The sequence below is a fragment of the Sorex fumeus genome, unplaced genomic scaffold (assembly GCF_029834395.1).
Source record: "Sorex fumeus unplaced genomic scaffold, SorFum_2.1 ptg000098l, whole genome shotgun sequence".
Taxonomy (NCBI): Eukaryota; Metazoa; Chordata; class Mammalia; order Eulipotyphla; family Soricidae; genus Sorex; species Sorex fumeus.
Window position 1 is genome coordinate 74,475,932 of NW_026606155.1, and position 25,305 is coordinate 74,501,236.

Below are 25,305 nucleotides of genomic sequence, written 5' to 3' on the forward strand. Positions count from 1 at the left end.
ACACCTGGTGATGTTCAGGGGTAACTCCTGACTCTGCACTGGAGTTACTTCTGGCGGTGCTGAGGACTATATGGGATGCTGGGGATTGGACCTAGTTAGGTCACATGCAAGGAAATGCCTTACTTGCTGTACTGTGGCTCCAGCCCCTGGCCCTCTCAATTTTATTTTATTATTTTTTATTTTTTTAAGTGATGTCATTTTTTAAAAAAATTTTATTAGTGAAACACCATGAGGTACAGTTGTAGACTTACAAATTTTTGTGCTTGGGTTTCAATTATACAATGAGCGAGTACCCATCCCTCCACCAGTGCCCATTTTCCACCACCACGGATTCCAGTATCTCTCCCACCCGTATCCCCCCACCCACCCTGCCTCTGTGGCAGGGCATTCCCCTCTGTTCTCTCTCTCCTTTTGGGTGTTGTGGTTTGCAAAAGAGGCATTGAGTGGCAATCATGTTCAGTCTATAGTCTACTTTCAGCATGCATCTCCCATTCTGGGAGGATCCTCCCAGCACCCTTTATTTGGTGCTCTACTCTATCTGAGCTGCCTTTTCCCTAGCATATACAGCTGGCCTCCAAGCCATGGAAAAATATGGAACGCTTCACGAATTTGCGTGTCATCCTTGTGCAGGGGCCATGCTAATCTTCTCTGTATCGTTCCAATTTTAGTATATGTGCTGCCGAAGTGAGCACTGGCCCTCCCTCTCAATTTTAACAGCTGCTGAACTCTTTGAGATCTCGGTTTGTCTTAAACAGCTCAGAGAAAGAGGAGTCCTACTTACTCAACCAAGCTCAGCCCTAGCTTTGGGTCAGTCAGGGTTACCTTGCAGCATGGGCTTTGTTCTAATTAATGGTTGGGAGAGTGGAAATGCTCTAGTTTGTAGCTCCAGCTCAAACTAGGTGAACTGTTTTAGCTTTTCAGAGACAAAGTGTGAGTAAATACATTTAATATAACAATAGTACAACAATAGCAGTAATTACATGTATAAAGTCTGAAGTTCTCTGCCCCACCCCGCCTAGAATATTTTGCATAGCTCTATTTCCTGTTGGCATTGCAGAATGGAGACACCAGGAATTACAATTGGCCTGGCAGAGATGAGTAATCTTAGGGAAAGTTGGGGGTGGGAAGAAGGGGAGAACACAAGCTGTGGGAGGACAGGGCTGACACGGAGTCCTGTTCTGGGAGCAGGTCAGGGCCAGGATGGGGAAGGACTGAAGGCAGGTCCGAAGGCAAGCGAGAATGGCCACTGGTTCCTGCAGGAGAAGCCTCTGGCTGGGGAGAGCGAGAGATGGTCACCAGGGAATGCGAAAGCCCTCTCTCCAGGAGGCCTCGGGACAGAAACCGCTGCTCTTGTAATCCTCTGGGTCCCTTTGCTGTCTCCGTCCCAAGTGTGCTGAGAGATGGGGCTGTAGCCAAGTCCAGGATCTTCAGTAGAAGCCAGGAGAGAAGAGGGGGATGGGAGAAGGGAGCCGATGACTTCCCTCCCAGCAGCTGGGAGGAGGAAGGCAGCCACGTGGGGGGTGCAGGGAGGGGTGTGCTGAATGTGGTAGAAAGGGGGTTTTCACTCACCCCGCTCACAGAGGTGTGGTGGGGTCACTCAGGGCTCGGGCATGGCACTGAGGGAAGAGAAAGGAGTGAACTTAAAGGGTAAGAAACAAACTCCCCTAGATTCCTCATCTCTTTCTTTCTTCCAAGCTTGTCAGTTCAGCTCTCTTGCTTTCCCAAAGTTCCCGAATCTTGCTGATTTGATCCAAGTTCAGACCAGGCTACTGGCATCTCTTCTTCTCTCTGCCCCCCCACCCCCCAACCCCATTCCACCCCCAGTTCATCCCTGCATTGGGCTCCTCATTCAAGATTCCTTTTCGGTGGATGCCTATAGCCTCTCTGGGAGCACATTCTCCCACTCCCGCATGCATCAATCAGATGAGCCTCCCCAGAAAGTGGTCCAAGAGATCACCCCATTCCCAGCCTTGCTGCAGGGACTTACCTGGCGAGACAGCCCTAAGATCCCTCCACTGGTCAGGGTGGGAGTGCTGCTCCCGGGGTGGGGATTTTGCAGGCTGGGGCTGTGTCTTGGTCCTGGGGACCCATCTCCAGAAGAGTCAAGTGTTTCTGGTGCTGAAGGGGAAGCCAGGGTGAGAGACGGTATAGGCTCTCTCAAGATTACCTTAAGCACCCAAGCTGCTCCATCAGGGAAGAACAAGTTCCATAGCAACAGGAAGCTGTGAGTCATCATAGCAATCTACTTGCAAGAGAAACCCCCTACCAAGAGGCAGGTAATTGTCAGCGGCATCATTAGAGCAACCAGGGAAGGAGCAGACAGGAAACCATAAGGGTTGCCGTGGTGAACCAGGAGGGTACAACAGGAAGCTGAGGCAGTTTCCATAGAAACCCAAGGAGAGCTAGAGAGAGGTACAGAGGAAGTGCTTCTTAGCAACAGGCTGCTGTAAGCATTGCCCTAGCAACCAGATGGAAAGCTCTTTTAGCGATGGGAAGCTGTACAGTTGTCATGGCAACCGGGTTACTTGTCTAGAAAAAGGAATTGCTCAGCAGCAGGCAGCTTCAATATCACCACGAAGACCCAGCCGTGGGGAGCCACCCCTTGAGAGGTGCCTCACCCAGGGAAATTTGCTTGACGTCCAGATCCCAGGCCTCCTCCTCGACGCGGGCAGGCAGGGAGCAGGCTCCCGGCGAGAGGCCGGGAAGGGAGGGGCCGGTATGCTCAAAGGATGACACGGCCACCGAGGCCCGGGTGCGGGCGGCTGCAGAAAGGGGGGGGGTGGGGGTAGGGTGCTGGTGTGGAAAAGCCCTCCTGGGTTCCAGAAATGACCCTCAGTTCATTCTCAAAGGGCATCCCAGTCCCCCAGTTCCTGGGAAGACATAGACATCTCACTTTTCACCAGGTGTCCCCTGTGCCCTCATGCTTAAGGTCTTCTGGGGGTGGGAGCCACCCCTCAGCTCTCTGGCCCTCACCTCTTCCAGTGAGCAGGGCACTCAGTGTCCGTTCTCCAAGAGCTTTGATGTCCAGGAAGGGCTTATTCCCAATGCCCATGGAGACCATCTGCTGGACTCGAAGCTCTGGGGAACAGAAACCCAGTTAGCACCCCTTTGCCCCTCCTTCGCTCTGGACCTGACACGTCACGTCATGGCTCTCCTGCTCCTTCCTTCCTCTCATTTCTCCCTGGCTCCTCTGCTCTCATTGCTTTTCCTGTTGAATGTCATGGCACAGATGAATATGGTGGTCCTTGACTTCCCCCTTAGGAATGTCTCGCCTCTAGGGCCAGAGCAGTAGTATAGTGGGTAGGGTGCTTGGCTTGCATGCAGCTCACCTGGGTTCAATTTCTGGCATGGCAGATAGTCCTCTGGGCCCTGCCAAAGGTGCTCCCCGAGCACAGCCAGGTGTGGCCCCAAAACCAAACAAACCAAAACGAACAAGAAGTCTGTTCTCTACTGTATCATGACCATCTGGCACTCTTAATTGCCCAGCTTCTCTGCTTAAACTCACCTTCCCTTTATCTTGCATACTACAGTTGGAGCGATAGCACAGCGGGTAGGGCGTTTGCCTTGCACGCGGCCAACATGGCCGACCCGAGTTCGATTCCTCCGCCCCTCTCGGAGAGCCCGGCAAGCTACCGAGAGTATTTGATATGCCAGACACAGTAACAACAAAGTCTCCAATGGAGACGTTACTGGGCCCGCTCGAGCAAATCGACGATCAACGGGAGGGCCTTTACCTTTACCTTTACCTTTACTACAGGCAAAATTCACCTGTGTGTGTGTGTGTGTGTGTGTGTGTATGTGTGTGTCTCCTAGGGGCACTGGTGGTGCTTGGGGACCATGAGCATGGGGTGGGGGAGGGAATTAAACCCCGGGGGTTCCTGCACACAGCATGCTCACTAGCCCTTGCGCCATCTCTGCAGCTCCCCAAATTCAAATTTTGACACACCTTTACATTTTATTGTTTCCATCTATATCACCTTATTTAATCCCTCTTCACTTTCCTCTTTTCAGGTAAGTGCAATGAGGTTCAAATAATTTAAAATAATGAAAAACAGCAATAAAAGGGAAACAACCCCCCCCCCCCCCACACACACACACACAAAAGCAAAATGATGTCATGTTTGGCCACAGAGCAGAAAGTTCCTGAACCTCAGTGCGTGAGCACTCGGCTTTCCTTTGCTTGCCTCCCTGCTATTTGTCAGTTCTTCACTCCTTTGGGTAACCTTCGACTAATTTCTATTTGAGCAACATCAACATCAAGTCAGAGCCCTCCAACATCTTTGTTTGGGGGCCACACCCAGCTGTGCTCAGGACTTAGATTACTCCTGGCACTGCACTTGGGTCACTCCTGGCGGTGCTTGGGGACTCAGAAGGGGTGCTGGGGATTGAACCCAAGTTGGTCCCGTACGTGGCAAGAGCCCTAACTGCTTACTATTACTCCGGTGCCTGACCTCTTTATTGTTTTTAATTTAAAATAATTATTGACTCTTGGGCCACATCCAGTGGTTGTCAGGGACTACTGGCTCTGTGCTCCGGGGTCACTCCTGGCGGGGCTCATATGTGCTGGGAGTTGCTGCAAGCAAGACAAGTGCCTTAACTCCTCTGGCCCTTTTTTTCCCTTCCTGTTCCTTGCCCCCTGCCTGTTTGCTCAAGCACTGTCCTTACCCTCTAGCTAACCTCTTTACTTTTTTTTTTTCCATTTGGCAATGCTGGGGATTTAACCCACGGCCTCACACATGCAAGTTGAGACCCACTACTGCCCTCCATCCCCAGCCCCTCCCAGCAAACCGCTTGCCATCATCTTGACCCTGAGCAGTCCTCCCCTGCCTCCTGCCCTGCCCTGCCCTGCCCAACTCATTCCAGTACCCTTATTGTGGGCTGCCTGTCTCCACAGCAGCTGTGCGATCGAGCTGGTCCACTTGAGTTTGATGTCTGGTGAGGCTGCCTGCAGAGTGTACGCCTCTCTTGCACGCCGGCGCCGAAACCACAGTTCAAAGCACAGCCCGCTGTCCCCGATGTTTTCTGTGAGCCCCATGTCAGCAGTCTGAGAAAGAGCGGAGGAGAGTGGGTCCTGGCTAGACGGTGCCACATGGAGACGCGCTACGCTGAGCCTGGCATCTGGTAGATGTTCAGTAAATGTTTGCTCAACACCTACCCTGTGCCAAGTGCTCTACATTTAGTCTTCATAACAACCATAATTTACAGAACAGGGGAGCCCAGAGACGTGCAGTAACTTGCCCAGGGCTTAGCATAAGCTTATGAAAGAAGGGTTCAAACCCACCTCTATGCTATCCCAAATCCAAGCTTTGTTTCCTGGACTGGATTTGTGGACTGGGAGTGGACAGTCTCGCGACCCGTCCTAGAATCAGGCCACCGTGCCTGCCCTCACAAGGGACCCATCGTGCAGATGGCGGTTTCTCTCTCACGCAAGACCTCTCCCTAGGGGTTGTTCTTTGTCATCCTCTCGAGGACCACCCCAAACTCGAAAGTCATTTCCTAGTCACGGGACAGATCCTTCTCTGCTCTGTCCCGTGAGACTCCCACAGGAACAACTAAGAAAATGTCACCGAGAGACAAATGTCAGGAAGTTCCTTCAGTCAGCCTCACACCCTCTGCTGAGGGTCCCTTTACAAGCCAAAGCCTGTTCTAGAGGAAGCAGATGCTGAACCCCCGGTCCCCAACAGCAGCCCCAGTCCTCCAGCAGAGCCTGTCTCTGCTGTCCCCTTCCCTGCACCCAGGCCAGGCTACCTTGAAGGCCTGCTTGTAAACGTAGGTCTCCGACCCCCCCTCAGGGCCCTTGAGCTTGCTGAAGAGCAGGAGGTGCTCGAAGAGAAAGACGTGGCGCAGGCACTTCTTTCTGCCACAGATGACGGTGAAGGGGTCTCGATGCAGAAGCTGGCCCTGCTCCTTCAGATCTGTCTGGGGAAGGGGAAAGGAAAGTTGGCTTTGGAGCACTGGGCCTTTTATTGGGGGGTGGCTGGGGGGGTGACAGGACAAGTAAACCTGGGATTTAGAGGGCGAGGGGGCTCATGCACTGGTTTTCAGAGCTAGGAAGCCAAGGGGAAGCTCCACCTAGAATCCACCCACCACCCATCTGGCTTAGCAGCGTGGCCAGGAAGGCACCCAGCACAGTGGGGGGTTCTCAGCTTCCCCCTGGGGCGGGGGAGGGGGCTGGGGGGGAACACATCTCCCAAAAGTAGGGAGAAATCGCATCCAGGTGAGGGGGACTTCTTCCCTGCTCTGGAAAGGGATCGCGTAGAGGAGAGTAAGGAATGTGCTGGAAGCAATGTGCGAAGCAGGAGGAAAGATAAGCACTGGGCAGGGAAGCACGTGCCTCCACGGGACCAGGGATGGAGGGGCAGGGCAGAACCACTTTATTGACAGATGGGAAAAGATACCCGAGTGAAACGTAATGACTTCACAAGGCTGTCCCAGCTGACTAAAAATCAGAGCCCAAGTCCTTGTGAACTGTGGTGGGTGCCTCACCTCGCACCCACGCACGGCCTCCACGGCCAGCAGGTCTCTGCCCCGTGTCTCCTGTTCCCGGAGCAGCTGCATGGCGGCTCCCAGGGCCTGGCGCTCAGAACTCAGCTCTGGTCCGACTTCCCGAAGGAGCTCCTCCAGGAGCCTTCCATATCGAGCCAGCTGCTCCAGAGGTTGCTGGAGGGCGCGGGGCAGGTGAGGGCCGCCCTCCGGGTTACCCTGTGATGGGCAGGAGAGATATGGAGTTAAGCTGAGGGCTCAAGAGCCAGTGGGGCTCCACCATTCTGCGGGTAAGATGGGAAGACAGGAACTCCTTAAGGCCAGGGAGGTGGGAATTCCCAAAGGTGAGGCAGAAGCTCCCTGGCCTCTGAAACTGGGCAGCAGCCTGCGGGAGTGGCCATCATGGTCTGCCTTAGAAATGGACCAGAAGAGCATGAATCCCTCATTGTTTTCTGGCTTTTTTTTTTTTTTTTTTTGCTTTTGAAGTCACTTTCACAAGCGCTAAATAAGGTTCCCTGGCAGGCCCTCAGCAATTGGGATGGGATCTTGGTAAGTGATGTTCTGGGTACACCCAGGAAGCTTTTCCCCAGGAATTTGAGGTCAGGACTTTGAATTTGAATCCCGGCCTTCAAGCCTGCTCCTAAGGGTTGGGGGGCAGGTTACCTTCGTTGGGGGTCCAAGTGCAGCCAGGCCATTTTCCAGTTTGTGTCGGTGCTTTACGTACTGGGCGTAAAGGCTGAACTGGTCCCCCTGCACCCGTGGGAAGAGGTAGAGTGCTGTGGTGAGGCCCACAGGCCCGCAGACCAGTGTCCCATCCCCCTGCTCCTGTTTGCCCAATCCAGGGATCCACCCGAGTCTGCCTGGGGACTAACATCTTCCTTGGAGATGGCGGAGGCGGGACAGGACAGGACAGGAGGAGAAAGGCACAGCTGAGGACAGCCAGCCGGAGGCGCCTGGTGGGGACCGCCCAGGGCTTGGCTCCAGGCCACAGGCTCCCAACTTAGTGGCCAGCCGCCTCCTTTTCAGACAGAAATCACTCACACCTCCTTGGAACTCTGCCTCCTTTTAGCAAACTGCTCACCCCTCACTGCACCCCAGGACACTCCTATCCCCTGGCTGGTGCTGGCACCCCATGGACCACACATTCAGGCACTGGTGAAGCGTGGTGGGAAGGCAGTGGAGGGTGGGGAGGGGCTCTGGGGGGGTGCAGGGCCCCATGTGGCTCACTCACGTGGCGCAGGAAGCAGGCGCCGATGCGCAGCGGGTGGTTGGCGCAGCCCTGCAGTTCCCTCAGGAAGTGTGTCCGATGGAAGCTGCGAAGTTTCTCCCGGGCACTTAGGGCGGCGGCCCACGAGCCCCGCAGCTCTGGGGTCAGCTCAGGCCCAGGGACGGGCACGGGCTCGCTCAAGGTGGCCACGTACTCCTGCTCACACGCAATGAGCTCGGATACCAGTCGCTGCTGGGCGCTGCGGGTACCGTGGCGGGGAGGAGGGTCAGGGAGGAGGGGAAAAGAGGTTCGTGCCTGGCCAGACACCCCCATCCCCGGCCCCCGGCAGCGCTGCGTCCTTTTCCCAGTGGGCAGCCAGGGCTGCCTCTCGGCCACTGGTGTGGTTCGGCTCTCACCTGATGCTTCGCTTGCGCTCCATCCGGGGGGTGCCCACTCCCCAGGGCCCGTCGGCCCGGCCCAGAAGTACGTGCTCTCGGGGTGAGCAGGTCCTGTCCACCACCTCTGTGCTGGTGACCTCCAGGCCTCGGATCAGCACGGTCCTCGGGGGCCGGCCCTCGACCTCAGGGGCCAGCTCGGTGACGTCCTCCTCATAGTCCTCCCCGCAGGGGGCCAGGGAGCAGTGGGAGGGGGCTGCCCGCGGCCCGGGGCTGCCGGGGAGCAGCAGGGAGCTGAGGCTGGGTGAGGGGCTGTGAGGGCCCCGCGAGGCCCCGCTGCTGGCACTGTCCGTTCGCCGTCGTCGGTGGCCTCTGGGACTTGCCTCCTCGCCCAGCTGTTGCTGGATCTTCCTCTCCAGCTCCTGGCAGCGGGCCCGGCAGCGCCCCCACTCGCGCAGGGCCGCGGGGCTGCCCAGGTCCAGGGCCAGGGCCCGCATCTCTTGGAAGGTGCCAGCGCTGGGCTCCGGGGCCCGGCGCAAGGCCAGGGCTGCCAGCACGGCCTCCCGGCCTGGGCCCGCTCCGGCAAGTCGCGCAGAACCTTCATCGACCCACTCATGTGCCTGCAGGGCCAGGAGGGTAGGGGACAGGGAGAAGAAGGAGTGAGGGCCTGGGGTACACCCGCAGCTTCTGTTCTCTTGCTCAATGACTCCCTCAGTGCTCACCACCCTCCTTGTTCCCTCCAAACACCTTTGCACACATGCCCAGAATCACTGCCTGAAAACAAGAGCAGCAAAAACCCTAACACAGGGTGGGGTGTCCTGGGGTGATAGGACAACAGGTAGGGTGCTTGCCTTGCATGCAGCCTACCCAGGTTTGACCCCTGGCACCTTGTATGGTCCTGAGCCTGCCTGGAGTGATCCCAGAATGAAAGGCCAGGAGTAAGCCCTGAGCACTGCTAGGTGTGGCCTAAACTCCCCCATTGCCCCTTCCTCTAACCAACCTCCCTCCCCCCATCAGAATCACTGCCAGACCATGCCATGCTGAGTGGGCCGAGACAGTAGAAAGAACAGGCCAGTGGCAGATTCGAGACTCGTGGCGCCTTATTATTTCCTTTATAATTCTCACTGCAGCCCTAAAGAGAGGCTCAGGTCTTGTACCTTGCCTGGGCTAGGTTATTCCACAGGTTTAAGTAGCATAAAAGAGAAGGCTCCTGAGGGCCCTGCTTTTAGCAACTTCCCGGTGGGCCCCTGCAGGTCAAAGCCAGTCTGGGGGTGGGGTGGGGGGTGGGCAGGGGGCAGAGGACCAAGGGGCTGTGCACACACCTGCTGGAAGAAGCGCTGCAGCCTCAGTGCCCGATGAAGGCCGCTTTCGGCCTGTTCCAGGCGCTGTTCAAAGACATCCAGAACCTTCTGGGCGGCGGCGTTCTCCTCCAACGCCAGGGCCTCCTGGGCCTGGGCCAGGCGCTCCTGGGGGAGACAGGCTGAGGTCACACCTGCTCCTCAGTCCCCGCCAGTCTCTCCCCGCTCTATTCCCCCTTCTCACCTGCACCTCAGCACTGAAAGCCCGGAAGCGCAGTTCCGTCTCCTGCAGGGCAGACAAGGAGTCCCCTGGAGCGGCAAAGCTTGCCAGCTGCTCTTCCCCGGGGCCCGAAAGCCAGTGCAGCACCTAGACCAAGAGGGCAAGGACGCAGGGTGAGGGCAGGGCCACAGTGGAGGAGGCACCCGTAGTGAGATTTGAAAGGCCTCAGCTGAGAGTGGCTTTCCCTCAGCCCTCTGCCCCAGACAGACAACCATGGGGGCAAGTTCTCATCTCATTGGTCAAGTGATCACGATCGATTGTAGTGAACAACAGTTGCTGGTGCAGGTGGAGAGAAACAGTAAAGGATGTTTGGTGAAGATCCCCAGGCAGGGGAAGCCGAGTTTGCGGGGAATCCCTGAAGGACATGGGTTAGGGTCGAGGGTGCAGAACTGGAGGAAAGTGATGTAAACCCGCGGCCAGAGGAGAGCCCTGAGGCCACCAGGAAATCTCATGTTCATGAAGCCCAGGTGTAGCATGAACACATGTGTGTGCATGTTTCAGTGCCAGCTGCCCGTTATGGATCTCTTGGGATGCTCATGTTGATTCTGGAATATCCAAAGAAGGGATGAGAATTTTTTCCTTCCCAGTGGGGGTGAGCCTGAGAAAGCCAAGTCGAAGACTGTTCTGCAGAGGCAGAGCCAACCGAAAGGGCCTCTTAGGACCTTCGCTCGAGTCACCGACTCGTCTCATTACTCTAGAGGGGAGGACTCGGGAACTTGGAGATGCTTCCAGACTTGTCCACATCTCACGCCCAGAGAGCTGGGGTGCATGCTGAGCATGTGAGAACCCAAACGTGGTGCACAGCTAATACTTTTGAAACTGGGAGTGAGTGGGTGGGGAGGTGAGGGGGACAATGGGTGAGAAAAGAGCCCTCAGCAGGAGAGGCCCTGAGACAAGGAGGTGGAGGAAACAAACACACAGAAATGCCGGGAAACAGCGTCCTGTCCCGCCTTTGACACTGACCCCGAGATGACCCTTCCCTGATAGTGTTCACTCCCCACGCGTGGGGCTTAGGGACGGACAATCGGGTTTCAGAGTCTCCTGCTCCCCCGCTTGGTAAGTGGAGTGCAAACTCCTGAATAGTCCTCAAGCCTGGCCTAGAAGACTCGAGGCTCAGAGAACCTGGTCCCCTGCCCCTTCTCTGCAAAGCGACCTTGGTTCCCACAGCATTTTGCAGTGTTTGCTGCCCTCCTTCTGGAAACAATGGTGTAAGGGGCTAAGGAGCATGGGTGGAATGCAGCGAAGAGCTTTGTTGTTTTTCGCCTGGCGCTGAGGAGCAAACCCAGGACCTTGTGACAGTGGGAGGGGAAGGGTGGTGTGTCAGGTGAATTTAGTTGCTCACTTTAAATCGCACCATCGAACAGGTAGCCAGTCAAAATAGATAATGGGGGTGAGAGATGGCAGCAGATAAAAGGAAGCCCCAGCCATGCCTGGCCCTTCTCTTGCAATTTTTTCTCTCACACCATTTCTCTTGGCCCTCTTTCTTCTTGTCCTTCTCCTCTCACCCCTTTTTCTCTTGCCCCTTCAGCCCTTCTCTCATTCTTGTACGCTCAGGCAGACTGCAAAAGCTGGTTGGGTCGCTTCCCCAGACAGAAGGCAGGGAGAGATGAAGCTCACTGACCTAGACAAGTGGCAGAATCAGGCAGGGGTGAGAAAGCACTTTTTTTGGGGGGGGGCGGTCACACCTGGCAATGCACAGGGGTTACTCCTGGCTCATGCACTCAGGAATTACTCCTGGCGGTGCTCGGGGGACCATATGCGACGCTGGGAATCAAACCCGGGTCAGCTGCATGTAAGACCAAAGACCTACCCACTGTGCTATCGCTCCAGTCCCCAGGCTGGAGACTTAAGGGAAGCCAGGATAGGACGTCGTGGAACCATTGGGGTACAGTCTGGGAAAGGCCCAGGGACATGGTTGCAGACCAGGAAAGCAAACATGGAGAGAGAGCAGTACAGGGACAAGGCCAAGTCCAAGTCGCTGTGCACTGGATGTGGACAGACGGTGACTTTGAACGGGACAAGGAAGTCGTTCATGGGATAGGGGCAGTGTGGAACCAGCCGGGTCATTTCGGACATGGGTAAAGGACATTTGGGGAGGTACCCAGACCTATCTACTTAAACTATACAATAAATTCTAACTTTTTGTTTGTTTTCTTATGGCCTTTTTTTGGCAGTGAGGGCACACCCCGCAGTACTCAGGGGTTACTCCTTGGCTCTCTAGTCAGGGATGACTGCTTGGTTGGGCTCAAGGGACCATATGGGATGCCGGGGACTGAACCCAGGTCATCTCATGCAGGGTAAATACCCTATCCACTATACTATTGCTCCAGTTCCTTGTTTATTTTTGTTTTTGGACCACACCTATCTCTTTAACCCCTGAACTCTAACTTCTTAACCTTTTTAGTTTTGCTTGCAAATCTTTCATACAATTCTCAAGAACCCACCAGCTCAAGAAGATCCACTTTCACTTTCATTTTTGGGGGTGATAGCTTATTTGGTTTTGGTGTTTGGGCCACAACCTGCAGTGCTCGGGGCTCAACCTGCAGTGCTCAGGGCTCTTCCTGGTGTGCTCAGGGGTCTCACTAGGCAGTGCTCTGGGGATCATATACAGTACTGGGGATCGAACTGGGTGGGGTCAGTTGCATGCAAGGCAAATGCTTACCTGCTAGACGATCTTTCTGGTCCTCTATTTATTCATTTATTTCTTTTAGTTTTGGGATCACACCTGGTTGTGCTCAGGGTTTACTCCTGGCTCTGTGCTCAGGGATCACTCTTAGCTGGCTCAGGAGACCATATGGGGTTCTGGATATTATACCCAGGTCAGCCGCGTGCAAGGCAAGCACCCTATCCACTGTGCTATTGCTCTAGCCCCTCTATTTATTTTTTATGTATTTTTTCCCCAAGAAAGGGATAGTTTGGGCTACACACAGCTTCTGGCTCTGTACTTAGCGATCACTCCAAGAGGTGCTCAGGGACCATATGTGGTGTCAGAGATCAAACTGGAGCTGGCTATGTGCAAGGCAAGTACCTTAACCCCTGTATTATCTTTCTGGTTCCAACTACGGATTCCTAATCAAACATACATTGTGTGTGCGTGTATGTGGGTGTACACGCTGGAGAGATAAACAGAGCACAGGGGCTTGCCTTCCATGTGGTCAACCTGCGTTGGATCCCCGAGAATGGCTGGCTGTGTACCCAACCAATAACAAACAAAAAAACCAACCAACAAAAAAGTGGGGAGATGGGGGAAAAGAGGCTTCCCTCTTGCCTGGTGCTGAGACACTAGCTCCCTCTTGCTGAGCCTCAACCTGACCATGACTGACTCTCTCGGGGAAGAGGAAGAGAGAGGGAAAGCTCCCAGGGGAGAACACCAGGAGTGTCAGGTAAGTGAGGGGTCCATGGGGCTCCCCACTCACCTGCTGGAGTCGACGCACCCGCTGCTGCCGTTCCTGCTGCTGCACATGCAGGTTGGAGAGACGCACGAGCTGGTGAATGGCTTCATCCACCTCCTGATACAGTGTAGCTGGACCTGGCCCCTCCAGCCTGGGGAAGGAGTCAGACAGGATGAACCACGGTCCTGAGCAGGCCCCCTACCTCGCCCTTTCCATTTTGCTTTGTGCACTCTACCTTCCAGAGGTGACGCAGCACCCTGGCTCAGCATATGCTTCTGTCTTGTTTATTATGGGGGGCCACACCTGGTGATGCTCAGGGCTTTACTCCTGGCTGTGCACAGAGGAATCAGTCCTGGCTTGCTCAAGGGACCATATGGGATGCCAGGGATGGAACCTGGGTTGGCTGCATGCAAGACAAGAGCCTGACCCCCGCTATGTCTCCAGCCCCCAGTATATGCCTCTGGATTTAAATCCTGATTCTTCCTTGGGTGGACTAATCTGGGAGAAGATGTTTGAGACTTCTTTTTTTTGGGGGGGTGTCACACCCAGCGATGCTCAGGGGTTACTCTTGGCTCTACACTCAAGAGTTACTCCTGGCGGTGCTTGGGGGACCATATGGGATGCCAGGGATTGAACCCAGGTTGGCCGCTTGCAAGGCAAATGCCCTACCTGCTGTACTATTGCTCCAGCCCGATGTTTGACACTTCTGATCCTTCAAATCTGACCCGACAGATCATTTGCCATTTAAACACTTAGGCATTCTGCAGGGTGATGAGAGATTAAAGGGAGAAGCATGTCTTGCCCAGCTAGGAAGTTCCTGCTTTGAGCTAGCCTTCGGCTGTGTCTAGTCCTCACATCCGCCCATCTAGCGCCTTCCTACCTGCTGCTGTGGGTGGAGCGCAGCCTCATCAGGATGGCACCACCGTCCCTCTGCAGCTCTGTCAGCCGGGGATCCTCCAGCACCTTCTGCAGTGGCTCAGGCATTCCAGCCGTGTCCTAGAGAGAGGGAGTAGTTGACAGTTGGGGGTGCCAGGCGTGTCCCCGCCTCGTCCCACCCCATCCCATGCCTTTGGTCCCCTCTCGCCTCCTACCTCTCCCTTCGGCTCTGCAGCTCCCTCCAGCTCCTCAATGGCTGTCCGTACAGAACTCAACACACCATGGCACAGGTGGCACAACCGTGCCACTTCCTGAGGACACACAGGGGACAGAGTCCAGGGGGGACAGGCTTTTGAAGGGAAACCAGAGCCCTGGGGTGGAACAGGGCAGCACCTGAGATTTTTTTGGGGGGGGCGGGGGAAAGTTTGGGGGTCACACCCAGTGGCGCTCAGTAATCACTCCTGGTAGGGCTTTTCTTTTGTTTGATTTTGGGTCACACCCGACGATGCTCAGGGGTTAGTCCTGGTTCTGCATTCAGGCATCACTTCTGGTGGTACTTGTGGGACCATATGGGATGCTGGGTTTTGAATGCGGATTGCCCACATGCAAGGCAAATGCTCTATCTGCTGTTCCAGCCCCACTCTTAGTAAGGCCTGGGGAACCATACACAGCTGCAAACAATTATCTTAACTCCTAAGCTATCTCTCTGGCCTCTAACCTCAGAGACTTTATATCTTTTTTGTTTTGAGTCATACCCAGCAATGCTCAGGGGTTACTCCTGGCTCTGCACTCAGGAATTATTCCTAGTGTTGCTCAGAGGACCATATGGGATGCAGGGGATTGAATCTGGGTTGGCTGCATGCAAGGTAAGTGTTCTACCCACTGTATGATTGCTCTAGCCCCCGGAGACGTCTATGGAATCAGTGATAGGTCGGATTCTGACTTTGTTGCTGACTAATTGTATGACCTTGTGTAGGTCCAGAAATCTCCCTGAATCTAACTTTTTTTTTCTGCTTTTGGGTCACACCCAGCCTATGCGCAGGGGTTACTCCTGGCTCTGCACTCAGGAATCACCCTGGCTGTGCTTGGGGAACCATGTGGGATGCTGGGAATCAAACCATGTGGGATGCTGGGAATCACACCCTGGCTGTGCTTGGGGAACCTTGTGGGATGCTGCAAGGCAAACGCCCTACCCGCTGTGCTATTGCTCCAGTCCCCCTGAATCTCACTTTCTTCAGGGTAAGACACAGAATTCCGTGAGGGGTGAAGAGATGATGCCAGGGAAGCCCCAAGCAGGGGCCCAGCACAATGGGCAGTGGAGCAAATGTGTCTCTGTCGTCACACCTGCACTGGGACTTCACCTCTCTGCCCTCTCAGGATCACATCCTATGACCCTTCCCTTAGAGGGTTCAGCTCAGATCAGCTCTGCATCTCTTTCCTGGAGCACTCAGTGTCCTTTGAGGAACAGAACTGGAGATCATGGCATAACTGCTGTACTCCACAGGCAGGGAGCCTGAGGCTGGTGTGCAGATGCAGGAACAGGTAAGAGAAATCCATTATCTCCGAAAGAGGGCTACAGTCACTTGGCCAAGGTCACTGGAGCCTGAGCCAGTCTGTCCGCCTTTCAGCTCTGTCCAGAGCCCTTGTGCTATTATCTCACAGTCCTCACCAATTGGTTCTGACTTATCTCCTCCCAATCCCCACCAAAGCATGTGTTCTTTCATATAATAAGAATTTATTTGTTGGGGCCAGAGTGATAGTACAGCAGGTAGGGTGTTTGTCTTGCATGTGGTTGACTAGAGTTCAGCCCCCAGCTTCCCACAGTTCCCTGCATACCCCCAGGAGTAATTCCGAGTAACCCCTGAGCATTGCTGGATGTGACCCAAAAAGCCAAAAAAAAAATCGTTCCTTTAAAAAAAAAAGAATTTATTTGTTGTTGTTGCTATAATTCTAGGGGTCATACCTGGTGGTGGTGTTGGGTTTTGGAGGGCTGGAACCCAATCAAGGCAGGTGCTCTGTCATCTGAGACATATTCCTGGTCTGAGAGTTTTCTGGGGAGGCCACACCCAACAGTATTCAGGCATAACTCCTAGAGGGCTTGAGGGACCATATGAGGTGCCAGGGATCAAACCTAGGCAGGCTACTTGAAAGGGAAACACCCTACCCACTGTACTATCTCTCCAGCCCCTGAGAATTTATTTACTATACTCCTGATCTCCCCAACAACCTGTGGAACGTGTGATGTTTGCTCAGGTTGTGGGAGCCATTAAGTACTTCTTGAACTGGAGGAATAGGAAATCACTTTTGCCAATCCGTGGTCATGTCTCAGACTCCCAAAATGTCTTCATGAGGCCATTCCTGGGCTGGGTTGGGAGGAGTCACTTACCTGGTGTGTCTCTACCCAGTGGCTGGGAGATGGATCCAGGTGACCTCCCATGTTCCAGGGTAGCTCCTCTGGCTTGATCACTCTTTCCAGGTCATTCTCTGACAGCAACTCAGCACCCTGGAGACATGCAAGGGGGTTTCTGGGATGGCCACTAAGAATCTGGGGGCAAACCAGGGGCCCCAGCTAGTCCCTTCTTTCCTCTTCACTCTGGATGGGGACTGAGCAGCAATGAGGGGCTCCAACCTGAAGTCCGTGGAGTTCCTTGGGGGGATCATCCACAGAAAGAAGCAGCAGTCGCTGAATCAGGGGAGGGTCCCCCACATCCTAAGGTAGAGAATAACTCAGCTGTGGATGACTGCTTGGCCGGGGGTGGCCACTGCGGGAGCATCAGGATCAGAGGAAGTATCGTCTCAGGGGGTTGGTTACCTGGAGCTGACTCAGTACAGGGATGAGAGCTGGAGGCAGTGGCGGGGCTTGGCGAAGGTCCAGCAGGACAGACAGCCCCAGTCTCTGTAGATCAGGCCTGCGGAGGTAAGAAGAGCCAAGAGGGTAGTGGATGTGTGTGTGCGTGCAAAAGGGGCACAGAGTGGAGGGAGAAGATGGCGTAAGATCTGGTTCTTACGTCAAGAGTGCTTAGAAGCAGTTAGTTCCTGGAACATTTGGGAGAGGCCAAACACTAGGCAAAGAGGCCAAAGTCTGGGATGTGTATCCAAAGCTTATGACCCAGCATTAAGGAGCCTATTCCCAGGACAAGCAAATCATGGAATCAAGGTCTGGAATGTTAGAAATTCTATACTCTGGGGGCCAGAGTGAAGGTACAGCAGGTAGGGCACTTGCTTTGCATGTGACCATCCCAGGTTTGATCCCCCCATACTATTCCCTGAGCACCATCAGAGACAGGGTGCAGAGTCTGAGTGTAGAGCCAGGAATAAGGCCTAAGCGCCAGTGGTTGTGGTCCAAAAAAACAAAACAAAACAAAAAGAAAGGAAGAGAGAGAGTGACTGAGAAATAGAACAGTGGGTAAGGCACTTGCCTTGCATGCACCAGACCTGGGTTCAATCCCTAGTACCCCATGTGGTTCCCCAAGCTCCACCACAATTAATTCCTGTGTGCAGAGCCAGGAGTAACTCCTGAGCATTGCCAGGTGTGACCCAAAAACAAGAGAGAAAGAGAGAGAGAGAAAGGGAGAAATTCTGTACTCTGGAAGGGTGGGAATTCAGAGTCGGCTCACAGCACGAGATGAGGAGAGACGTGATGGGGAGAGACTTGATGTCGTAAAATCCTAGCAGTGACTTACATTATAAGCAAGGAGGTCAAAGAAGACCAAGAGCAGGATGTGAAGATCTGAGGGCTGAGGAAGCAGGTGTCCCAGAGGTCAGGGGGCTGCATTACCTGAGCAGTGAGTGGAGGTAACGCAGCGCAGCACTCAGCATGTCTGGGGAGGGCGGGGGCTCCTCAGGGGGGCTCGGTGGGGTGATGGTCAGCAGGGCTCGCCCACTCTGGTCCACCCCACCTGAGGACACAAAATGGCCAGGCTGTCCTGGCTGGGGGAGGCCATGGCTTTTCTCTCCTCAGCCCACTCTCCCTCCTGCCACTGAGGCCCACTGACCGGTCAGCAGCAGGAATCCGGAAGCCATCAAGTCCCAAGCGACTTCAGGGTCATCGGAGACGGAGGCTGGCGGGGCCTCTTCTGGGACACTGTCCCCGTTTACTTCCTGCCCAGCCTCCAGGGGAGGTGCTGGGGAGTCGGACAGGGGCTCTCCGGGCCCTGTGGCTCCTGCACAGACACAGGCAGAACTGTGGGCTCAAGTGAGGGCGGGTTCAGCTGTTCTGATCCCAGCAACCCTCCTGGCCCCTCTCCTAGCCCCTGCCCTCACCCACTGGCCTCAGTTCTCACCAGCCACATGCTCTGGGCTCGGGGCCTCTTGCTCGCTCTCCGGAGTCCCCTCTCTACCAGGCCCGCAGGGTTCTGGGGCCTGAAGTTCTTTGTCATCTGCGGGTCCGAGCTCCTCCTTGGGCTCAGTCTCTGGCTTCCCAGAGTCCTCGGGCTCCTCCTTCAGCAGGCTGCCGGGGGCTTCGGGAGGACCCGTTTCTTCCTTGTCCCCAGGGCTCAGGGGGGCACTGTCACCTCCTCTCCCTGCAGCTCCTCTCCCTGGGGCTCGCTTCTTCCTCCTGTTTCCTTTGCCTGTCCGTCGAGGAGTGCCGGGAGGTCCTTCAGCCCCCTGGGCTGTTCCCCCAATCTCGCCCGGCCTCAGAAGGCAGGATTCCGAGGTGTCCCCTAGTGCCTCTGCAGGGAGCTCGGCCACCTCGGGGGCCGCAGCCTCGGGGAGCGCCTCAGCTCCTGGGGGAGACCCTGGGGAGGCACCAGTGCTGCTGCCCTCGCCTGGTGGGCGGGCCCCATCCTGGTCGCGAGGCCCCTGCCCCTTCTGGTTCACCAAGGCGCGGTGTCTCCGGTGGCGGCCCTTCCCTCCAGCACCCTTGCGGGTGGGCACCGTTCGGGTCCTGGAGAGGCCTGAGGAGCCCTCTGCATCTGGGGGACTCCCCCTCACAGGCAGGGTCACCTCCAGTAGTTCCACATACTCGCCCTCAGGTCCTTCGGCAGGGGCATTGTGCCCATCGCCAGGGCTCCGTGTGCCCAGGGCCTCCTCAGCCAGGGGAGGGCTGGGGAGCCCTGGGGGTCCAGAGGGCAGTTCCGGGGGCAAGGTGCTTGGCCGATGTCCCACCATGAGGCCCCCTTTGTGCACGAATCGGGGGCAGATGAGCTCAGCCCAGGGCAGCCGCTGAATGCCCGAAGGTGCAGACAGGAGGCAGGTACTGAGGCGACCTGTGGGCCGGTCCTTATTGATGCCTTGCAGCCACTCAGGTGTGAACAGATAAGAACAGGCTTCATGGGGCACCGGCAGCTCCTGCACACGGCCACCCCCTGGGGCCAGGCACTTGAGTGCCAGGCGGGGTGCCTGGGCAGCCGAGGGCACCACTTGCAGGTAGAAGTCTCCTGGGCGGAGCAGCTGCCAGGGCAGGGCTGCGAGCTGCACCACCACCTGCTCGTGCAGGCAGAGCGGCCAGCCCTCGTGGAAGAAGAGGAAACCGCTATACTGGGCCTGGGGAGAGAAGAGGAGCGGCGCTTAGGCTGACGGTTCGAAGGGGACAGCCCAAGGCATGATGAGGTTCCGAATAGCAGGAGGGGGACATCTCAGAAGAGGGAGGTTACAGAGGAAAGGGTTGGGATAACTCGTTTTGTTTTCTGGTGGTTAAGAAGCTTCTCTAGAAAGCTCGTCCCAAGTGTGGGCAGGGAAGAAGTGAGTCATTACAAAGACATGGTCAGCAGATGCCATTGTCTTGGAGGAATCTGTTCAGCCTCTTAGGAGGCCTTTATTTCTGTGGGTGCCAGGGTCTTTGTTGAGTTAGGTTCTGGGGGAGTTAGGCACTGGAGAAATGGGTATATGGGGAATTAGATTTGGAGGGTTGGGGTGTTTGGGAGTTGATATCAGAGGTGAATTGGTGGTGTTGGTGGTAGAGGCGGGAGCTGAGTGTGTATGAGTGGTAAGTGCCTCTTAAGGGGGCTGGGGGGATCCATGACAGGAGAGGCAGGTGCTCCAGGGAAGGGGACGGAGAAGGATGGGAGGTAAAGGATCTTAGGGGAGGAAAAACAGGCTACTCACACAGGCTTCCTGCTGGACCTTGGCAAGCAGGTGCTTGGCAGGCACCAAAAAATCCAGCGTGTACCTCAATGCATCCTCCCGATAGGTCCTCTCTACCACCTGGAACACCTGGCCCAGCAGAGTGGGCGCTGTGGCCTCAAAGGGCGGGTAGAGCGCAGCAAGCGTGCTCTGCACACAGTCCTCCACTGGCTCCGGCTCCTGCAGGGATGAGAACAGACTTCAGGGTCCCTGGACATCATGCCAGGGAGGCTCCTGGGGAGCAGACTGCTAAGGGGCCGCCTGTGTTCCTCCAAGGCCAGTGTGGTGGCACAAGGGAGGGCACTTGGGGAAGCAACTGAATGGGCTCAGTAAGGCTGGGCTGGGTCAGCGCAGTGGCCCTGCATGTCCTCCTTGAGCTCTGAGACCCAGGGGGGAACTTGAGGGTGCCAGTCTCTGATCAAGGTTGAATTAGGACTATTGCACAGGCCCTGCTTGGGACACACTGCTGGGTCACGCAGCAGGAGACCTGCAGAAGAGGCAGGCTGAGGAAGGGCATGCAGGTTTGCAGAAAGCCATGCTGCAAATTCCACCTAACGGCCGAAGGCCTTCAGCATCGGCCCCCTGGACCGGAAACAAGCCTGTGCTGGAGATGACTTTAAGTGGGAAAGAGTAAAGGACGGACCTGATGACACTTCCCATCCCCCTCTCTTCCAGAATCACGGCCAACCCTTTCCCAGAACATGTGGGATTGAGTTACAAAGCACTGGGTGGGGGCAGATGAAAAAATAAAGTCACCGAAGGAACGTGCAGAAAAGGGGAAAAGTGAGGCCTGCACGTAAGTGTTTGCAGATTCAGAACTTGTGGGCCTCCACCTGGAAGCCACAGTCAGAGCAAACCCAGTAGGGCTTCCGGCAGCCTCCAAACCAGAATCAATGGGATGCTTTCTCCATCCCCGCCCCTGGAAACCACCCCTCGGGCTACTGCTTAACCAACTGATTTCCCTTTCAAGACCGCTTTGAAGTTCCTTTTATCAGACATCTTGGCCCCGCATGGGCAAGGGGCTGCGGACTGCCCTGTTTATCCATTATCCCCAGCTTCCCCCCACCCCCTCCGCGCACCCTCCTCCCCCAGAGCTCCCTTCTTTGCCCTGAAGACAAAACTTGCATGTTTAACTTTGAGCCCCTCCAGCCCGCAGCGCGGGCCTATCCCCGAGGCCGGAGTGGCGAGGGCAGCCACTCCAGAGACCGCCCTTCAGTGCGTCAGCTTGGAGCCCCGGCCCCAAGGTGTGTGGGCGAGGAGACAGACCCCCCAGTGTTCCGGGGACGAGGCGAGCGTGGGTGGGGGGGCTCGCGGAGAGGGGCGCGGGGGGCGGGGGCAGGCCGAGGGGGCCGTCCGCTCGGAGGCCTGGAAGGGGGAGCCCGAGCTGGAGCGGCGAGGCAGCTGCAACCCATTAGGGGTGGTGAGCTCATGGCAGAGCCGAGGCGCAGCCACAGGAAACGGCCGCGGCAGGCGGGGAGGAGGGGTCTGGGGTGGGAGGCGACAGGCGCGGGCTGGGAGACCCGACCCAAGAGCGGCCCAAGAGCGACTGAGTCAGCTCTCCCTGGCCGGGTTCCTCTTTCTTCTCGTTCCAGCCTCTCTGCCAGGGCGGGGGGTGGCCTTCCCTCTGCAGAGGGGGCAGCCCGGCGGGGCTCCTCCTCCCCCGTCCCTGCACCAGCGCCCCCTGGCAGGGCCTCTCCCCCTCCTCCACTCTCTGCAGTAAGTCGCGGGCCGGTCCCGCCGCGGTTCTTCGGAGAGTAGTTCTGGGATGCAAGTTCCCAGCCCCGGGTCCCCGCGGGCCGGCAGGGGCTTCCCCCTCTGCAGTGCCCTCCTGCTTTCCTGCGCCCCGGGTCCCCCGGGTCCCCTGCACACAGCTCCCGCCCCTGCTCCCGCTCCGGTGCAGCGAGGGTGCTCTGAGGCCGAGCTTCTGCTCCCCACACCGTAAGATGGGGGGGGGGGGGGATTGCATCGAGGGATTCCACCTCCCACACCCCAAATCTCTCGTCTGCTCTGGCGGCGTCACGCCCCCTGGCACTGTGACCCCTCCTGGCCTCTCGCTGTCCCCGCTCCTGAAGCAGCCTCTCTTTTCTCCGCGGGAATTTCCCTCTGTGGCCATGTCCCTGGCTGCAACCCAGCCACAGCTGTGGCCGGTCCCCCAGGGCCGGATGGGTGGACCCGGCGCACCGGGCTGGGGACTGGGGTTGGAAAATGGTGGTTCCAGGCAGGTCAGTTCTCATGACCCCGAGGCCGCCGCCAACGCCGCCGCCGGACCCACCCGCAGGGGTCCCCCTCGGGCAAGGATCTGGGGCCGCGGGGCGGGGAGGTGGGGTGGGGGGGAGACCCTGCAAAGGAAGGCACAGGTCGGGACGGCGGAGCGCAGGGGGGTGGTGCGTGTGCATTCGGGAGACCGTAGGGGACTGGGGGAGGGGGCGCGGGGAGGAGGAAGAAAGGGAGAGGGCCGGACCCGGGTGGACAGAGGCAGAGCGCGGGGCGGACAGGCGGACGAGCGAAGAAAAGAAGAGGGGGAGGGGAGGCAGCGAGTCCCGGGAGCGCCCCAACAGCCCGCGGCAGGCGCAGCCGGGAGTGGGCAGCGCGGAGGCAGAGGGGCCGCGGGGCCGAGCGGGACTCACCATGGCTCGGCGGGGGCCGCGTCCGCCGCTCGGACGGGCTGGCGGGGCGGGGCGCGCCTCCCTCCCGCCGCTCGCGCCGCGCCGGCTCTGGCGAGGGGACAGCTCCAGCCGCGGTGGCGGCTCGGCCCGCTCGGGCGCCCAGGCCGCGGGGCCCCGCCAGGGAGGGCCGAGACGGCCGCCCCTCCCCGCCCCGCCCCGCCCTCCGCCGCCCGCCTCCGCCGCGCCGCCCGACCCCCCGCCGGGACGCCCGCGCCCGCACGCAGCCTCGGCGCGGCCCCTCGACGGCGCCCCGGGACTCGGAGCCGCCGCCCCGCCCCGGAGGGTGCCCCTCTCCGGCGCGCTCCCGGCGGACTCAGGTCCGGCCCTGCCAGGGAGACCCTCCTCCTCCCCCCACCCCCGAGGCTGGGGTCTCCAGCCCAGGACGAGGGTCCCGTCTTCCACTCAGCTGGGAACCTCTCCTCACTGCAGTTGGGCGACTTAGGCAGGACCTGGGGCTCGGGAGAAGAAGCCCCCAGCCCCACCTCATCCCGCCCCTGCCCCGCCCGGGGTGTAGTGGAGGGCTGGAAAATTAGGGCTGCTCGACCCTCCCACCCCTCGTGTCTTCCTCGGGCCTCGAGCCTTCGGGATCCCACAATGGGCTCCTCTGTGTGCCCCGGGAGGGCGGGGGCGGGACGGGGGAATTCGGGAGCAGCGAGGGCTTGGGTAGGGGGTGGGCACGGTGGCTCGGTGGCTCAAGTCGGGGCTCCCGGGGAGGGCGTCTGCCGTTTTCTTGCGGGGCTCCCCTTCCCCTCCCCTGCCCCTAAGGCTCCCTTCTCGGCCGGCCGAGGGAGGACCCCACTGGATGCGGGGGGCGGGGGTGGAGGCCGACCCTTCCTCCGTGCTGGGAGGAGGGCTCGGGGAGCTGCAGACAAAGCGGGGTTCGCCAAGTTCGGAAAGTTCTGGGCTATCCTCCACCGTTCCTGAATGGGAAAGGAGGGCCGGGCGCGGGTGTCCCAGGAGGTCCAGGAGAAGCTCAGCCTCAGCGGACATATGCCTGGACCCTCCAAGCAAGCGCTGCCGCCGGCAGGGTTTGCCCGGGTGCGGGGACCCTCCCAAAGGGTGGGCAACGGAGGGGAGAACGGACCGGCAATCTCCAAAGGGGACCGCGAATGGGACGTGAAGCGAGGGGGCGACTTTTGGAGAATGTCGGGAGTCGTGGGGTGCAGCCGCCGCCCCGGGCAGCTATTACAGAGGGTTGTTGCGGAGGAGGGGAGCGTCTGGATCTGGAAAAGGGGGGAGAGAATGTTCATCCTTGGGCAGTCGGAGTGGGGATTCCTCTGCTCCATAGAGTCAAAACACAACCGACCACGTCAAGGATCGTCAAGGATCGTCTTCAAACCAACAAAGCCAAAAGTACGGATCTGGAGTCCTTTTCCCTGAGTGCTTTGTGGAGCCTGGAATTGCTTGAGATTAGTCCCGGGGGCTGGGAGAGTGCGAGGATGCTACCCCCTGGTGTCAGCTGCCCCCGCTGCCGCCCACAGCACTCCGGGACCCGGGTGCTTTTAAACCCTTGCTGCTTTTAAACCCCCCCTGCTCACTCATTCCCGGTGCTGGCACAATCCTTCCATTCCTGAGACGCAGGCAAATCGGGGGAACATGGGGGAGGTCGCGAGGTTCTCACATTTAGGAAAGGTGATGTGTATAAAGTTCTGGGAATCCACGAGCTGTCGGAAAAAGGAAAAGGGTCATTTTCCTCCTCGTGGAAAAGCTTGTAGGTGAGGGTGTTCAGATGCAGGGTCTCTGATCCTGTTACTCCTTTCCAGGAATTTTTTTTTAATCTGCTGTAAATTAAAAATGTTTATTTTATTAAGATGACGTGTATAATTGTAGTGATTAAATACCACTTTCTCCCAAAATACCAGCTCTGAGAGAGGGACAGAGACAGACAGACACAGGCAGACAGAGACAGAGTTGGGTGTGGGGGGTGGAGGGGGAGAGACAGAAAGAAAGAGATAGATAGAGGGGGTGGGGTGGGGGGGGAGACAGAGAGAATGAATGTGCCTAAAAGTGTTAATCATAAGGATTAAAGGCTGAAATAGATCAAGTTTAAAAGCCTTTCCCTGGGATAGAGAAGGGTCCATCATGAAAAGATAGCTGAACATAATCACTCTGGAGAAGAGCTGCGTGCTGAAACAGGTAAAGGAACAAATGTGATAACCTCTTACTACCTGTATGGCAAACCACAATGCCCCAAAAGGGGGAGAGAGAGAGAAAGAGAGAGAGAGAGAGAGAGAGAGAGAGAGAGAGAGAGAGAGAGAGAGAGAGAGAGAACCTGCCACAAAGACAGGCTGGGGGAGGGTGGGAAGAGAAAAACTGGGCACTGGTGGTGGGAAATATACACTGGTGAAGCCATGGATATTGGAACACTGCATGACTGAAACCCGACCATGATAACTTTGTAACTCTATCTCACAGTGATTCAATAATAAAAGCCTACCCCTGCATCCACAAACAGTTCTCACCAAATTTCTCATTCTTTTGAACCCCGCTTTGATGTTTCCATGACTGGAGTAGAGGTGGACACGTGCACACTTGGTTGTGGTGCTTTAAACATTTGAACATCAAGCTTAGGTGCTTGCACACATGCTCACAGAGGGTCACATTTTTTTTTTTTTATGTAGGCTATTTATTCAGCCACTGAT

The 25,305-nt window shown here is 57.0% G+C and overlaps 1 protein-coding gene and 1 non-coding gene across 3 annotated transcripts; both read right to left on the reverse strand.

Annotated features, from left to right (window-relative positions):
• Positions 1–585: 585 nt before the first annotated feature.
• LOC130042112 (U6 spliceosomal RNA) lies at positions 586–692 on the reverse strand. Its single transcript, XR_008795090.1, has one exon. It is a non-coding gene; the product is annotated as a U6 spliceosomal RNA (small nuclear RNA).
• Positions 693–839: 147 nt separating this feature from the next.
• Positions 840–22,818, reverse strand: ARHGEF40 (Rho guanine nucleotide exchange factor 40). 2 transcript variants are annotated; one of them, XM_056133453.1, is made up of 23 exons: positions 22,625–22,818; positions 19,980–20,177; positions 18,215–19,418; positions 17,927–18,094; positions 17,710–17,830; positions 16,744–16,840; positions 16,561–16,641; positions 16,318–16,434; positions 14,147–14,242; positions 13,936–14,051; positions 13,080–13,206; positions 9,628–9,750; positions 9,408–9,551; positions 8,107–8,705; positions 7,715–7,949; positions 7,147–7,233; positions 6,487–6,702; positions 5,749–5,919; positions 4,867–5,044; positions 2,974–3,078; positions 2,619–2,762; positions 1,988–2,118; positions 840–1,616 (listed from the first exon to the last, which is right to left on the reverse strand). In XM_056133453.1, exons 1-23 carry the CDS (start codon positions 22,625–22,627, stop codon positions 1,575–1,577), a joined length of 4,503 nt encoding a protein of 1,500 aa, XP_055989428.1. In that variant the 5' UTR covers positions 22,628–22,818; the 3' UTR covers positions 840–1,574. The 2 variants fall into 2 exon arrangements, with proteins under 2 accessions (XP_055989428.1, XP_055989429.1); XM_056133454.1 differs by lacking the exon at positions 2,619–2,762 and having other exon boundaries at positions 841–1,616.
• Between the last annotated feature and the right edge of the window lie 2,487 nt (positions 22,819–25,305).

What these genes read in the sequence shown, in the direction of transcription:
- ARHGEF40 (XM_056133453.1), bottom strand. An exon ending in CGGATTCCTGCTGCTGACCG is followed by an intron (nt 17,831 to 17,926) that starts GTCAGTGGGCCT and finishes TTGTGTCCTCAG; the next exon opens with GTGGGGTGGACCAGAGTGGG. An exon ending in CTGTACTGAGTCAGCTCCAG is followed by an intron (nt 16,642 to 16,743) that starts GTAACCAACCCC and finishes TCTCTACCTTAG; the next exon opens with GATGTGGGGGACCCTCCCCT.